The 17159-nt window shown below is 42.0% G+C and overlaps 1 protein-coding gene across 7 annotated transcripts in view; it reads right to left on the bottom strand.

The window, feature by feature from the left end:
• ZFYVE9 (zinc finger FYVE-type containing 9) overlaps positions 1-17159 on the bottom strand; it is a 197011-nt gene that overhangs the window by 74479 nt on the left and 105373 nt on the right. For 6 of the 7 annotated variants that reach the window (XM_072649451.1, XM_072649458.1, XM_072649452.1 and 3 more), the window contains 2 exons: positions 4315-4414; positions 1517-1693 (listed from right to left, as the gene is read on the bottom strand). In XM_072649451.1, coding sequence (XP_072505552.1) covers positions 1517-1693; positions 4315-4414 — 277 coding nt within the window. The remainder of the gene's footprint in view (positions 1-1516; positions 1694-4314; positions 4415-17159) is intronic. The other variant, XM_072649457.1, reaches the window with a different exon arrangement.

The raw sequence follows: 17159 nt of genomic DNA, 5'->3' as shown, positions 1-17159 counted from the left end.
ATGACAAACAGCGGCTTTTAAGCAGTGTCCCACTCTGACTTCAACAGCAATCAGAGGAGCTCAGACGTGTGACACACTTTAGGGGTTCCCACATTCCCCTGTGATATCACCAAAATCGTTGACACACTTCAGTGACCAAAAAAACTGAGGAAGAACAGAATGTGTCCCAAATAAGACATGGAGAAAGTTCCCACAAAATGATTTAGTAGTAGGGGGAATGTGGCCACAGACCTTCAACAGCTCCAGCAAATAAAAGGTTATCTCCCTAGCACCTGAATATCTAGGAAAGGGTTGTGATTAAAAAGAGCACAAAAGATTCATGGAAGAATGCTGGAGAGGCCCTAATGATTAGGATGGAAAGATGGAAACAAAAGTACAAGAACTGACAAGAGAGTAGACTAGATTCCTCAGGGTGAACTGGAAACGAAGAAGGAAAAGGCATTACAACACGGACGAGGGAGAAGGGCTGGCCCTTCTTCTGACTCTGCAGGGATTGTACCTTTACTCCAACTCTGGAAACCTTCAAACAATCAATTAACAGTCAAACAAGAGTGAACCTGGGGAAGAGAAACCCTTACCTCCCCACCCCGAAAGTGGAACAGGAAATAAAGGGATCAATGGCTTTAAGAAAGAAATCTCAGACTCAACAATATAGGCATTGTGGCCAAGTGATGGTCAGACGGTAAAGAGAGATGAGAAGAGTATGATCGGTGAGTGAGTCAGAAGTCTCTGCTCATCAAAGTGGGGCAGGAAGAGTCATTCAGACCAGAGGGGGCACTGTTCTGAGAAAAGGAAGAAAAATGATAATGACTATCAGGAAAAATCTCCCTGACAGACAGTAAGATCACTAAAGAGAAACGTATGTTTGTAATTTCTATTATTACTATAGTAATAACTCTTGGAACTTGTATACTCTCTCTTAGTGGTGATCTAAAGGGCTTCACAGCCACGCACTGATGTGAACATGTCACCCAAACTGAGGGGCAGGCCTGTCCACTCTGTACTTGTCATGTGCCACCCCAACTGAACAGTCAGGCTGAGTACGAGATGCGTGGATCCTGTCTGGGTGTAGTTATAAATCTGAAGGAAGAGAAGGAGACAACATAGGACTGGCCAGGAGAAGGACCAGAACATCTGTGTCCTACAAGGTCTTTCGCATCACCTCCTAGCCTCCTATAAAGGGCACAAGGAGTAAAGTAGGAGAGGAACCCTGAATAGAAGTATTCTACACCCACATCTCCTTCATGAACAGGATTGGTAGTTACTCTGTTCTCCTAGGGTAGCTTGGGGGGCATCACCAAAAGGTCAAGCAGCACAACACATGTTACATGTGCCCAGAGTCTCAACGTGATTCTCACCTCCTTCTTCCACTGAGCTCCCACCCAAAGGGATCTATCAGTGGCATTTAAAAAAATGTGTGCCACCAAAGCATGGCAGCCCCTTTTCAGAGGGATGTAGAGAAGGGGAAAAAAACTGAGTGAGAAAGAGAGAGATAGAAGAGTCCGCAGTCCCCTACCTTCTGTTCCGGGGTGCTTTAAAACTCCCACCGGGACCATCACAGTGGGAGGTGGAGAGCTCAGTGCTCCTGAGGCCTGAGCTTGCTGCAAGGGAGGGATAGTAGAACAGTACTCAGCAGGATTGTTAGGGTTAGGGCTCTGGCTTGAGGCACTCATCATGTTCTCCCAGGCTTGAGCTAAAGCAAATACAGATACAATCAATGTAAAATATGGATACCAAGATCTGCTCCTGCTTAACACGCATGGCAAGGCCTTCTTCCTTGTGATAAAGGTATTAAGGAAATAGGGAATTCTGCTAAACCAAGGAAAAATGCGAGGTAAACTGTGATCTAGTAGAAGCAAATGAAAATTACACGAATTTTTTTCCATCTGGGCTTATATCCCATTCTTAAGATCACGCCTAAATCATTTGTTTCTTTCAAAGAGGAATATAATTTCCTTTTAAAGGAAATTAAGTATCAAGTAACTAGCATACAGGTTTTTTTAAAGTAGGTTATTAACATGTTCTATGTGTTCCTTTACATTTAAAGTCTTTATAAAATGTTCTACCAAATTTTAAAATCTGGGGGTTTAAGCACTTTTAACTCCAGTGCATGATTTTCAGTTTTAGTCTAATAAACTTCTAAATTCTTTTGGGGTGGGGAGTGGGGTGTGTATGTGTAAAGACCTCATCTGAAAAACTCCAAGGCCTCAGATTAAGCAGACACCCTGCAGAGATGCTCTGGTTTAGCTTTGTATACAAACATCTCCACCTAGTAATATGCAGAATGATCATTAATAGCCACTGCTAAATTTTGGTCATGTCTCAAAGCATGACTCATCCACAGATGAGTGTCAATGAATGAACACGAAATGTGTCACACAGACAAGTAAATGTACTCAAAGTGACCATAAGGGAGATGAATGTACTCCAGAGGAGAAAATAAATGTAAAGTATTCAGTAAACTCAAAGATGCTATCCAACTGCCAGGTATCACCATCATTAGGATCAACCCATCTGTAATACACACACATTCCCTTTAATCTGAGAAAAGGAGCTAGAGAAATGGGAGGCCCTGTCTTCACCCCATGTTCCTTCAGCTACCAGATGCAGCACCTGTGTGCTGTGACATCCCCCTTTCCCTCTAGTGCTTAAATTCTAAGGCTAACTATTAAAACTCAGGTACAAAAGCATGATTACCACATGAGCAGAAACAGACAGAATGACGAGTGTTGGGAAGTGCCTTCGCACTCAAATCCGCCCCCTCCCACCACAAGACACTGGATGCTAGCTACTTCGGTCATCAGCAGCAGGTCAGTACCAGGACTGGTTCTCAGAACCTTGGGCAAAATTCATGGGGATAAGAGAAAAGGAGAAAGGGGTGGAGGGGTGGGAGGTGGGAGGTAGGAGGAGAGATGGCAGAGAGGGAACACTGAAAAGCACCAAATTAAATATTAAGAAAAAGACTTGGCCAAGCCATGCGAGAGGAGAGATGCTTAAAAAACCAGGACAAGTGGGTAACCCTAAGGATGCCCTTTGGAGGGGCCTCCTTGGCTTAACACAAAGTAAGACTTGCCTATGAACCCTCTATCATTTCCTTCATTTTGGGCTGTGCCAAGTCAAAAACAGCTACTAAGGTAGAAGACCTTACATGGCCAAGGAGGTGCCAGGCACTGTAATTAAGCTGGGCGCTCATGTCTGTGGCCCAGTGCCAGGGAAGGAAAATGGAAGCAGTGAAATAAAAATCGATGGCCCCTAAAAGGGGAGCACATGATGAATGTCTGCTCAAAGTTACAAGAATTGAGAAGTGGAAGGAAACTGAGTGGATCATAGGAGATGAGAACTGCTCAGACTAACTTAGCATGCAATCTGTTCACAGGCCAGCACCAGAAAACATCATGATGGGTGGGCGATGCAGACAGAGACAGAGCAGGAGGGGCCGGAGCAAAGAAACATCAGCTTCTGGGGGATGCTACACTGTGGTAGAGGCAGGGACGCTGCCCGATGTGCTCACCAGCACACGAGCCTCTTAGGATTCATTTTGGCAACAGTACAGGGAGGCTTTCAGAGGGAAAACATTATAGTCTGATCAATCGTATTGTACCTCTTTACAAGAACACTTAAGGTTTTTAACTGAAGTATGTGTAGGTCCCTTTTCCTACCCCACAGGATGAAGACTGCATTGGCTATATTGAATGCAATATGCATCCTTCTCCTAGCCACATACTTATGCAATGGAACATTGTAATTCCAATTTCACAATCACTTTGGTTATAACAAGTCTAAATGTTAAGAGGGCTGCACCTTTAAAAACAATATTCTATTTGTTCCTGGATATTGGAACATTTATTTATTTTAAAATAATAAAGAACAAGAAGAAGGCTTCTCATCTTCTCCTGGGGAAAGGAATCAGGCAGCAGCCTTCAAAAGCTCCCAGTTGTATATAATACCCTCCCCATCTCAAAAGGGAATCACACATCTTCCATCCTCCATTCCCTTTCCACAGGAATACTAACACATTTTCAAATGTTCAATACAACAGTAGATTTGTGAATGCAACTACTTCTGTCTTTCCTAGTAACACTTACCTGGTTTTAGCTTTTAACCATTATATCAGAGAGAGATCCAAAGTTTAACAGACATTTAAAATAGTCATTTAACTCAATTTTCCCAACTAAATTCAAGATGTTTTAAGAGGGCAAACCACATGCAAAACAAACATCTAAAAGGGCAGGAAGAAACAGTACTATTTACACAAAGCCTCCCCAGTCCTCTCTCAGTCCCTGTAGACTCAGCCCTTTCCTAATTAACACTCACCATTCATGAGCACGGAATGGCAGATCACACACACTCTGGCTTCCTTTCTCTCCATATACAGCAACTTGCACTTCAGGCTACAACAGGCAGCACAGAAAACCTGTGGCAAAGAGAAAACACTCCAAATTACTCAAGATCCTCCAAAGCAGAGACAACAATGAGAAGCTGGGTATAAGTTTTAATTGGAGCGCTTGAAACCCAAAGAAGAAGAAATACAAACCAAGATGCCAGGCCCAAGCATGAAGCGATCAATCAATTGGCTCGGTTCTGAAATCCTATGATTGGGATGACCCCGAACATCAACAGCAAAGAAAATGAAATCAACAGCAAAGAAAATGAAGAGGTCTGATGAGAATGAGGTTTGCCAATGGTCTTATACAGTGCTCTGCTTCTCATACTCTCTTTGGCATTCCAGTTAGTAAGTACGTGTATATGCGCACATGAGAGAAACAGAGAGACAAACAGCCAGCCAGAAGGGAGGGAGGGAGAGACAGAGACATAAAATGAGAATCAGAGAAGAGACAGACTGAAAGAAACTGAGTGAAAATGAAAGAGACAAGGAGACAGAGACCAGACAGACACAGACAGAGGAGGGGAAGGAGGGAGGGAGGGAGAAGAGAGAAAGAGAGAGACAGAGACAGAGCTCTAAGCTGCTGATAGTAAGGATCACGTAAATTAATTCCACACACCTCGACCTTCCAGTATGTAAGGTCCTGTGCCAACAACCGACAGTCCCTGCTTTCAAGAAGCTCACAATCTGGGGTGGGTTCAGTCGCGCCCCTCACCCCCTCTCCCGCCCAAGGTTAGACAAATCTCTCCAGGTAACATGAGGAAGAGAATGCAGGAAGATGGACTAATTATCCTGGCATTGCCCATGGTGATCTGCATATAGTAGGCACTTAAAAATAGCACACTGCCACACGGTACATCCCAAGCAGAGAGAGAATATGAGCTACTCATTTGTTCAGACAATGGAAAATATCCCAATTAACTTTAACACATGTGAGAATCTAGGCTTCTGGCATTTCTATATGGAAAAGTAATGTGGCAAAGTGAATTCACAACAACTTGTGTACTCTGGTTATCTGAATTTGGGTCTTTATCCCTCGACTAGATATTAAGTTTCCTAAAAGTAGGGTCACATGTGATCCTTGAGGGTTCAGCTCAGGAATCTCCACAATTCATCCATCAACAGGGAGACATGGATGGAACTGTTGCTATCTCAAGGAGCTTATGTTCATTCTACTGGAGAGCAGTGCAGTCGTCTGGGTAAGAGGAATGAGGGGAACTAAAGTACTAGCCATGTACAGGGAAGGAGAGAAGTGAGAAAGATTGATATGAAAGGTTAGGGAGAGTGGGAGTTAATGACTCCTAGACTATGAACCTGTCATTAGTAGGATGATGATGTCCCAGACAGGACCCAGCTGAAACCCTCATAACCTCTCACCTAGACCACTGAAACAGCCTTCAGTGGCCCTCTACTGCTTACCAAACAAAAGACAATCCCTCAAGTCTGGCCTGTAAGGTCTTCCACAATCTAGTTCCAATCTATCTTTCCAGCTTTATTTCCTATGACTCTCCCCTCCCCCATATACTCTCTGCTCTAACCACAATGGAGTACTCAGGCTGTGCCCAATCTCAAGTTGGCCTCTCACATGGCTGGGAATTTGCAAATCCTGTCTCAAATAAGCTCTGTGCAGATGTGCCTGGGGAAATTCCCTTCTTTTAGCCCAGCTCAGACGTTATCTCCTTCAAGAAATCACCTTGATTCCCCTAACAAGAAGAGATCCTTCATACTGCAAATCTTTCCTGTCATTCATTCTGTTTCAACTTCTCCTATATAATCAATCACATCTGAACTTAGGGTACCGTTATTTACACACATACCTACCTCCTTCCCCATATTTTAAGCCCAATGAAGGCAAGGCATTTGTAATTTTTTAATGTTTCACCCCACAGCTAGAATGAGGCTCTGTACATAATAGGTGCTTAAAATTCTGTGCTGAATTGATTGGCCTGTGCTCCCTGGTACAAGGACTTCAGGAGCCTCTTCATCCCACTTTAGGAAGCTAAAATCCCAAGAAGCTCAAATCCCAAGTCATCTTGTTCAAACAAGATGAGCAGGAATTTGCCCTTTCTTGAGTTGGAAATTTGACTATCAACTGGCAAATGAATGGGCAGGCAGCTGCCCCCTCCCCCAACTCACATGAATTAATAGCAGTTTCCAGTTCCAGGGTCCTCCCTCCCTCCCCTCATGCCTGGTCCTACTTGTCCCAGAAGCCTATAAAAATCCACCAGACTTTACTGGATTCTGGTGCCCCCTTCCACCAGATCCTAGCATGCCTGCCCTGTTTCTATTTTCCTTGATTTTTTTTTTATATGCCCCATTAGCTTGCTTGCTTTATTCTGCAGGGGGTGGGGTAGGAGATACGTATGTATGTGTGTGTGAGTGCATACACACACGTGTGTGCTCACACAACAGAACTGTGTTTTCTTGTACTGGACTTTGGTTTCCCAAACGAATCCTGTATTAAGACAGTCAGGCTGAAGGATGCCTTAAACAGGCATGCACAACATACAGCCCTTGGGCCTGCTTGCAGCCCACCAGAGAAATCAGTGAAAAATGTAAGGTTGCCACCATATATTCTCCTGTTTGTCACGTGACCCGCAGCAACCAGTTATCATCAGTCTCTCTCTAGTCTAACCTTACCTGCGGCTGAAGAAGTTTAGCCTATTTTAAATTTTTAGCCCCTACCTACTGCCAAGTTGTGTCCGTCTGCCTCAAAGCTCCAAGTAGAGTGGTGGGAGGCCAAGGTCACTCATTCAACAAGTATTCAGGAAGCACCCACTGGGTGCAGAGGGTCCGGTCAGATGCCTGGTACCCATACTGCTCCACTTTCTGACAGCAGTGATCAGAATCTACAAGAGGCAGATAGTGACCTTGTTTCTGCAGGGTTTTTTCTTGCAATCAGACAAGACAAACCACAGACAAAGCCACCAGCTATTAAGAGGTGGAAGGAAATGGTTCTATAATAGGTAAACCTGCAGAAGAAAATGCACCATATGCAAGAGAGGCTGGCAGGGGTGAATTCTGCCTAAAGTTAAATCATATGGAAGGTCAGGTATTACTGGTACAAGGTCAAGAAGTAACTGGGACTTAGTGAAAGGCTCTGTCTGGAACATCCTCCAGTCACAGATTTCTCACATTTTCTGCTGATTCACAAGCTTGCCCAAAGTAAAGGAGGCCAGGTGGCCTAGTGGATAGAGCGCAGGACTTGGAATCCAGACAACCTGAATTCAAATCCCACCTCAGACATGTACTAGCCTGGGCAAGTCACTTAACCTCTGCTTGCCTCAGTTTCCTCATCTGTAAAAAGGGGGATAACAATGGCATCTATCTCCAAATGTTGTTATGAAGATGTAATGAACATAAAGCACTTTGCAAACCTTAAAGCGACATGCGAATGCTAACGACATTGGTGGTGGTGTTATACATATATCCTGATTAGGTTGCTTCAACCAACTGGAGAAGCCGAAACCTCTCTGGGCTCCAATTATCTCAACTACGAAATAACAAGGTTGAATTAGATGATCTCCAGGGTCTCTTCTGGATTCAAATCTTGGCTCTTATACTAATGATGTGATCAATAGACAGGCAGTTCCTTGTTTTTGCATGGTCAGCACATGTACACAGCCTTGAGCAGAATAGATACTCAATGAATGTTTGTTAAATTTCTGTCATCCCTCTGGAAACTCATTTTCTTCTATAAAATTAGAATAATACTTTTATTATCTAATAACCAAGGTAGAAAGAGAAACTGGCTATGATTTCACAGCATTTAAGAGGCTCATTTGACAGAGGTAGAAACCAAGGGTAGAAGCCAAAGTGGAAGGCTATGTGAGTTGCCCAAGATTATGTGGGTATTAAGTATACTCTTAATTGCCCTAATGGGGCCATCTCCAGTCACCCTGATCTGTGTCTGGCCACTGAACCCAGATGGCTCTGGAGAAGAAAGTTAGACTGGTGACTTTGCACAGCTCTCCCTCACTTAAAACCAATTCACTTGCAAGTCATGGCATCACCTTCCTGATGCCATGGTCCTCTTTGAGAATGAAGGACAATTACAACAATTGTACTAACAGTGATCAAGTTGTTAAGATTTACAAGTATCATCTTCCCAAGTAGGAATATAAAGTTTAACCTTATTGAATCTTATGTTTTCTCTTTCCTGTTTACCTTTATATGCTTCTCTTGAATCTTGTATCTGAAGATCAATTTTTTTATTTGGCTCTGGTCCTTAGGAATGCCTGAAAGTCATCTATTTTGTTAAATGTCCATTTTTCCCCCTGAAAGATTATACTCAGTTTTGTTGGGTGGAGAATTTTTGTTTGTAAATCCTAGCTCCTTTGCCTTCCAGAACATAATATTCTAAACTCTCTGGTCCTTTAATGAAGCTGCTAAATTTTGTGCAATCTTGATTGTGACTCTATGGTATTCAAATTGTTTCTCTCTAGCTGCTTGCAGTGTTGTCTCCTTGGCCTGGGAGCTTTGGAATTTGGCTATAATTGTTCTGGGAATTTTCATTTTGGGATCTATTTCATAAGATAATCAGTAGATTCTTTCTATTTCTATTTTACCCTCTGGTTCTAGAATATCAGGACTGTTTTCCTCGACAATTTCTTGAAACACAATGTTGAGGCTCCTTTTTTTTGATCACGGCTTTCAGGTAGTACAGTAATTCTTAAATTATCCCTCATGAATCTGTTTTCCAGGTTGGTTGTTTTTCCAAGAAGAAATTTCACATTTTCTTCCATTTTTTCATTTTTTAAAATTTTGCTTTATCATTTCTTGATGTTTCATGGAGTCACTGGCTTTCACTTGACCAATGCTAATTTTTGAGAAATTATTTTCTTCATTGAGCCTCCTTTTCCATTTGGCCAGTTCTACTTTGTAAGGAGCTGTCTTCTTCGGTGAATTTTTCTCTATCTTCTCCCATTTTCTTGGTGCTTCCTTTTACCAAGCTATCTATCATTGCTTTTCCCAATTTGTCTTCTTTCTTTCTTATCTGATTTTTAAAATCCTTTCTGAGCTCTTCTAGTTCTTTTTTGGGCCTGAGACCAATTCACGTTTCATTCTGAGGCTTCACATGTAGCCATTCTGATATTGTTGTCCTCTTCTTAGTTTGTCCCTTGACCTTACCTGTCACCATATTAACTTCCTATGGTCAGGTTCTTTTTTTGTTTATTGTTCATTTTTATGCCTATATTGTGACTTCTTACTTCATGTAAGTTGGGCTCTGCTCCTGGAGTAGAGAGGGCACTATCCCAAGCTTCTTATGCTGGGTTTGGGGCCTAGCTACCATCTTTCACTGGGGTCGGGGGCCTTACCTGCTGGCTTGCACTGAGGGTGGGGGCACACACCTCACTATAGGCTCCCTCTGGGGTACAGCCTGCTGCTGGTTTGCTCACAGAATCACAGCCCCCTCTCACCCTAGTAAGACAGACCTTTCCTGCTGACCCTTTCTTTGGGCTGGGAAACTGCTTCATCACTCTAAAACAGGTACTGAGGTGTTACTGCAAGATTGTTTAGAGGGAAATTTGGGAAGGCTCAGGTGAGTTCTTGCCTCACTCTATCATCTTGGCTCCAGAAGTGATGTGGCTATTAAGAAACAAAACTAGAATTCAAACCCAAGTTCTCTGATTCTAAGTCTAGTTTTCTCTCCACAAGGTCACACTATCTCACATGCTGTCAGAAAAGTACTTTATGAAACTTAAAGCATCAAAGAAATGATTAATTATTGATTCTATGGGAAAGGATCACCCCTCTACTACTTATCATAGACATATTTTTTTGTAATTGGGAACTGAACTATGAAAACATAGTTCAAGTCATGTATGTAGGGAAAAAACTACAAATAACCATGTTTTTTCAAAAGAAGAAAAAAAACCAAGACCCCTGTAAGTATAGGGTAGAAATTTTAGAATTCTTGGAACATACAGAAAATTATTAAAGTTACAGGAAATTGAAAGACAAGATGTTGGAAGCTATATGATTGCTCCCTCCAAGATAGTAAAGGATAGTCAGTTCACGTAAGAAAGTTTTCAGCTTTAATTGGCTTTTCTGTACATAATTACAAATGTCATCATCTTGATGGGCTTCCTGTAAATCCACTTTTCTCACAGGAAAAAAAAAGGTCTGCTATTTTAAGACCATCTCTAACTATATGAGAGGATTTGATAATGTACATTATGACAGCAGAAACTGCACTTAGTAAATGGGGCTCCACCATCCATTCCCATCCAGGCATACTGTCAAGCTCCTTAACCTTAATTCACATTTTAAAGGAAAATAATAATGACTACAATAGCTTACAAAAAGAAGCTGCTATGGGTCTTTGAAAGACCTGTAACATCCAATGCTCATAAATATGCATTCACCCATGTATTATCCAGTCAGTTCCTAAATCTTCAAAAAAAGAAACTTTCTCAAGTCAATTCTCAAACATTCTCAAGCCTTGATTAAGCAACTACTATGCACAAGAAAGGGGAGAAAAACTAATCCCTGTCCTCAAGGTGCTCACAGTCTAATGGGGCAGACAATATGCAAGTTAATTATGTATAAATAAGACACAGCCAGGATCACCTAAGGGTAGTTTCAGAGATACGGCCCTAAGAATAAGGAGGCCTGGGGAAGGCTTCTTGTAGAAAGTAGGACTTTAGCTGAGACTAAGAAAACTAGGGAAGTTGGGAAGTGGAAATGAGGATGGAGAGCATTCCAGGTACTGGGGGACAGGTCCATTCAGTCCCTACATTTGGAAAACTTAAGTCTACTAAGTTGCCCCAAATTCGTGTTCCAGAGACAGGGGAAGTTTGCAAATACCAGGGAACACATACATGTCTTAAGAAAACCAACTTCACACAAACACAGAACTAGAAGGGGTCTCAGTGGCCCTCAATCCCTTCCTGACAAGTAGTCATCCAACCTTTGTTTGAAGGCTGCTTGGAGGCAAGCAGCCCATTTCATTTGGAACTACTCTGACAATTATTAAAAGTTCCTTTACATCAAGCTTCAGTGCAACTCTTTGGAGTATCTATCCACTTGCTTTGTGAAATCCAACAGAACAAGTCTAATCCCTCACATTCAAATGATAACCCAGCAAATGCCTGAGGACTGCTGCTAGCATCACCTCTAAATGATCTTTATATGATAAGAGTCTCCAGGTCTTTCATGACCTTTCACGATCTTGGTCATTCTCTGAAGTTGAGTCTCTGCTTGTCCCTGCCCTTCTTAAAAGATGGTTCCCTGAACTTAACACCATATGCTAATATGGTCTCACTAAGGCCAGGGATAGCAAAGCCTTGTTTGGACGCTACAAACTTATTTAATCATTACTTAGGCCAGACTAATATGTTGGGAATTCAGATTTTCTAACTTCTAAAGGCATAGGAATTCCAAAGAATCACAAAATAGCAGAGACCATTAAGACTGTACCTGAATAAGAAACCTGTCTGTGCTATATCTCCCAAGTGGTAATGCAGCTCTTATACCAAGACTTCTAGTGAGAGACCACCCACTAACTCCTGAGCCAGACCATTACATTTCTAGAAAGCTCTCATTAGGGAAGAAGGTTTTTCCTTACACTGAGCTGAAAACTACATTTGCAATTTCCACTCACTACTTCATTCTACCTTTGACCATGAAGTACTAATGAAATATGAAATAGGTTTGAAACTGACTACAGAACTGATTTAAAAAAAAACAACCTGCCATTTTAGATGCAGATAACTATAACTCAAGTTTATAATATTTAAATTTATAAATATTCACTATGTACTGAATGCCTATATTTCTGAATGTATACAAAAATAAACCCTTGAATCATTTTTAAAATTAACTTAGATAATCCTTTAATAATCCTCATGTTTCTTTTAAAACATGCATGTGACAACCACTTTATGTTGCGTTTGTTTTAAAATATGGAGATGAGCATCATGACTAAAAGGGACCTTGAGGGATCTGGGATAGGAAAAAAATTAAAAAGGAAATAGTGGTTTTAAAATAAAACCATAAAGAGTCTACTTAAGCAGTACTCTAAATAAGTGGTACTCTAATAAACAGCACTCATATAGAAAATAACATAGACAAAAATACACGTTCAGCAGGATGTATTTCCAAATGGTATACATTTCCCACTTCATTAGTCCATCTGCTAGTTGGCAGGTTTTGTCAGAAGTCTAAGGAAGTGAAGCACTATCAGCCTCAGTCTAACTCCTTTCATTGTTTTTTTAAGGCAGAGGTTCACAAAAATATTTTAAAGTGGAAAAACCAAGAGGGCTTATCTAGTTTGACCCATCCTTCTACAAATACGAGAAAACAGATCCTAAAAGGAAAGCCATTTGCCCATGGGAAACTGGGATCCAGGAAAGGGAAGATAACTTCCCCTCCCAACCCAGTTCTGACCTCTGGACTTCAAAACCAATCATGTCACCCTGGAGCTTCCTGACACCTGGGGCCTGTTGCCCTGGAGAATCCCATCACCCCCATATATATATATAAGAACTCACTTTTTGATTCCTGTTCTATTTAGATAACCAGATATGCCAAACTGGCCCTGAAAAAACCCTCCTCACCCCACAATGAAAAAAAACCCTAACATTTGATAAGTGCCTAAAGGATAGGAGAGACCCAGTTTTATATAAGGCATGTCCTGGTCCTTGAGATATTTACTAACTCCTCCCACCTTCCTTTCCTGCCAGTTGGGAAAACTTGAACCAAGGCTCATATGGCAGGAATGTCAAGTAATTTCCTCACTCTAGACATCATTCTAATTCTATTTCTAACCCTAATTCCATTTGTATCTAACCCTTTCACCTCTGACTTCTTATGACTCAGTAAAATTCAACTTAATGTTGTCCATTTTTTTATTTACAAGAATAATGACCTTTGACTGGATAGAATTCACTCTTTACCTTAGCAGTTAAGTCCTAAGGAAATGCCATAGGCACATTAAAAGCTAACTGTTTTGCCCAGGGATCAACAAGCTAGTTAGTAGTTCATGCAGGATTTGAACCCAGAACTTTCTGACTCCAAACCCAGCACCCTATATACTAGGTCACACTTCCTCCATTTTCAGTCACATAAGAGGGCAAAAAAGATCTTGGGCTAGGTCTTGCCCAAGGTCATGGAGGAAATATGCTCTTGATGTGATATAATTAAATGACCCTCATCTATCAGTGTCTGTCCCTGTTACTTAATGAAGATTCCTGTGAGTTGAAAAAAGTCTGTGTAGGAGCTATGCTTCCCTTCATTCCGTCTTCAACTTTTCCATCTCTACTAGAATTCCAATTCTCAAAGAATCCCTTTGGCCCCTTCAATGCCACCAGTGGCCCAGTTATAATATTGTTACTGAGTCTGGTAATAACAATGAAGACAACAGCCATAGATTTCAACAGCACCTTAAGGTTTGCGAAGCCCTCATCTGAGGTTCCCCAGAAGGGCTGCCCCAGCTCTTTTCCCCTGAGGCTCTGCCCTCCCAGCTGGCCCAGTTCCCAGGATGGGCCCACTAACATCCTGACTATTTATGGCCCATACTCTGAAGGACTCTTCACCTATATGGCCTCAGGGAAAGAAAGGTTTTGGCTACCACAGTTCTTGAAGATCACCTGCCAAGACGCAGATGAGCAGCACATATGGATAAAATTCTTAACTTCTGAAGTCTTGAAGTATAGGAGGAGGATAAATGATGATACAGGGCCTTTCAGGCAGCACTTGCCTCACAGAAAATCATGAGCCTGGGTAGGCAAGTATAATCACCTCCATTTTCACACATGAGAAAACGAAGCCTCAGTGACTTGACAGAATGTCAGAGCTGCTATCTCTGGCTTAAAGAATTCCAGTGACAATTCTGTACCACCAGAAGCAGGCCATTCCACATGAAGAAGCTATATGTGCTAAGAAGCCTATCCTAACATTAAGCTTGGTCTAAGTTTAGGCTTTTAAGAATTGTCTAAGTTTATATTGCTATTAATTATGACAGACCCTCAGAGTTAGGAGAGATAAGGATCAACCATCCAAGCCCTTCACTTTACCAAAAAGAAAACTGAGGTCTAGAGGAGTGATTAGGCCTGCCCAAGGTCACACAGAAGGCAGTGACAGAGCCAAAGACAGAACTGAAACTAAGTTACAGCAGATTGGACAGTGCCTGGTCTGGGGTGAGGGAAATGAGTTCAAATCCTGCCTCAGTTACTTACTAGCTGTGTGACCCTGCTCAAGACACTTTAAACTTTTCCCCTCGGTTTCCCTAACTATACAACAGGGAAAGTAACAGGACTTTCTTCCTGGGGTTGTTATAAGGATTCAGTGAGATAATATTTGTAAAGCACTTACATAGCGCCTGGCACAGGGCAGATGGCATTAAATGATGGCTGTTAGCTGTTCTTATTGGCCTCCAAGCACTCTAGCATTCGATCTGTATTATTCTGTGCCATAAGCACAGATTAATTTTTCCAGAAATTGAGACAAGGACAGTCCAGCCCTTTTCACTTCCTCTCCAACCAAAATACAAATGATGTGATAGCGTTCATACCTGTTAACGTTCCCAAATTCCCTTATTTGCTTTTGTAAGGTAAGTGCAGCTGTCTTCTCCAATTTAAGGAAAGAAAACTAAGGTTGAAAGACATTGAGTAACTTGCCCCAGGTTCAGAGCTTCTCAGTGCTGGAGGGAGAATTTGAACTCAGGGCTTCCTAGTGCTATTATCATTCTATTTCCAGCATAGCCTCGTGGCCCTAAGGTAGAGTATGGCCCATACTAAATCTTTTACTTTAAAAAAAATTAAAAACCCACTTAATTACTCAGTGAAGTCAACAAATGTTTATTAGGTTAAGCCTTGAGGATACAAAAAATAGCAAAGCAGTTCCTGTACTCACAAAGGTCACAACCTAACGTGAGAAACAACATACGAACAATTACACACAGACACGACACAGAGAGGGAGATGTGGACACAAACTCAGAGTGAGGGCATTAACATTTTTGGGGAACAGGAAAGGCAGCCTGTAGAAAATGTAACTTTAGCCAGGGAAGCCAGGAGGTAGAGATGAGGACAGTCAGCATTCCCTTCAGCAAAGAAGAATAGTCACTGAAAATGCCTGGAGTTGGGAACTGGAGGGTCTTGTATGAGAAAGAACAAAGAGGCCAAGTGTCATAAGACAAGAGTGTAGACTAGTGGAATAAGGTGGGAGAAGACTGGAAAGGCAGGTGGGGACCAGGTTAGGGGTTTTGAATGCTAAACAAGCAAAGATTTTTTAAGATCAACTTGACAGCTGAGTAGAGGATGAACTAGAGTGGGACAGAGACCTGAGGCTTAAGCTATTGTAAAAGTCCAGGTGTGAAGTGATGAAGGCACCATCGTAAGAGAGGAGACATATACAAGAGATGCTATGAGAGCAGAATGGACAGGACTAGACAACTCTGGATTGGATGAGAGTGTGAGAGTCAAGAATGACCCCCAGGTTGTGAGCCTGGGTGACTTCAAATATGCTGGTGCTTACTCTCAACAATAAAAGGGAATATGAAAGTTAGAGGGAAAGGAGTGTTTCAGGGGGAAAGATGAGGAGCTGGAGCCAGAATTAGGGTTAAAGTTGAATGAGTTCAGACACCCTCCTCAGATAAGAGCAAGTAACCAATGAGGAGTGTGAACAATTGATCAATTATAGCCTCTAATGAAATCACAAACTAAGGGAAAAAAGTCTTTGATCAGTTGAGAAGTACTGAGAAAGTCACTAGATGAAAGGAAATGACATTGTACAGGAAGTTTACTGATGATAGCTGAGGAAACTTGGTCATGCCCTGTGGGACATCTGCAAAAAATCAAGCCATTTAGAATCTGAGGATTTTACTACCTGGCAGCTTAGCTTATAAGCCTTCCCATCAAGTTGTTGAAAAGAAATTGCTTTGGGGGAAGTAAAACTGGCCTACCCTAACCTGTCATCTTCTTCTGCTACACATACAGCCTCTTCTATCAGGGAAGGGAATAGGCATTTATAGACCACCTACAAAGTGTAAAGTGTTGTGTTAATCTGGGGCGGGGGGGGGGGGGGGGGGGGGGAGGGGACCCTTCGCCTCCAGGCCACATGTGGCCCTCAAGGTCCTGAGGCCACCCTTTGACTGAATCCAAACTTCCAAAAGGATTTGTTCTGTGAAGTGTGGATTCAGTCAAAGGGCTGTCCCCGAGGACCTCGAGGGCCACATGTGGCCTGGAGGCCTTAGGTTCTCCATCCGTGCTAAGCACTTCACAAAAAATCTCTCATTTGATCACTGCTTCTTTTTTTGGATGTTAATTAATCAGCTTGTAAACAAAACATTCTAAAATCTGCCAGGAATCAAAATGAAGTTCACTCATCTACACGCTCTGTGGGTGCTATTGTCTTCCACTTTTTGGAACATCCAAACATTTTCTCTGTTTGCCAATCTTAAGGCATTGTTGCTGTTCTCCAAAGTCTTCCAAAGATCACTGACTTAACAGCAAGTCAATCAGTAAACAAGTCTAACTTCTCTGCTGTATTCTAGTCTATAATCTGGAACTGCATACTGGACTTCTCAACTGAATGTACTAAAGAGGCCTTAAACTCAACATGTGGAAAACTGAACTCATTATTTCCTCCCCAATTCCCGACAATGCTTCCTAAATTCCCTATTGCAGCTGACGACACCACAAAACTCCCAGGCATCACCTTCAACTCCTCACTTTCACTGCTCACAGGTGATCTGCTGCCAAGACCTGTCACTTTTAACATCTTTTCAATGGGTGCTCCTCTCTCTTTCAACACTCCCAACACCCTGGTGA

The sequence above is a fragment of the Notamacropus eugenii genome, chromosome 2, assembly GCF_028372415.1.
Source record: "Notamacropus eugenii isolate mMacEug1 chromosome 2, mMacEug1.pri_v2, whole genome shotgun sequence".
NCBI classification, from domain to species: domain Eukaryota; kingdom Metazoa; phylum Chordata; class Mammalia; order Diprotodontia; family Macropodidae; genus Notamacropus; species Notamacropus eugenii.
The sequence above is the reverse complement of the archived record's forward strand: the minus strand, read 5'-3'. Positions and strand labels throughout refer to the sequence as shown.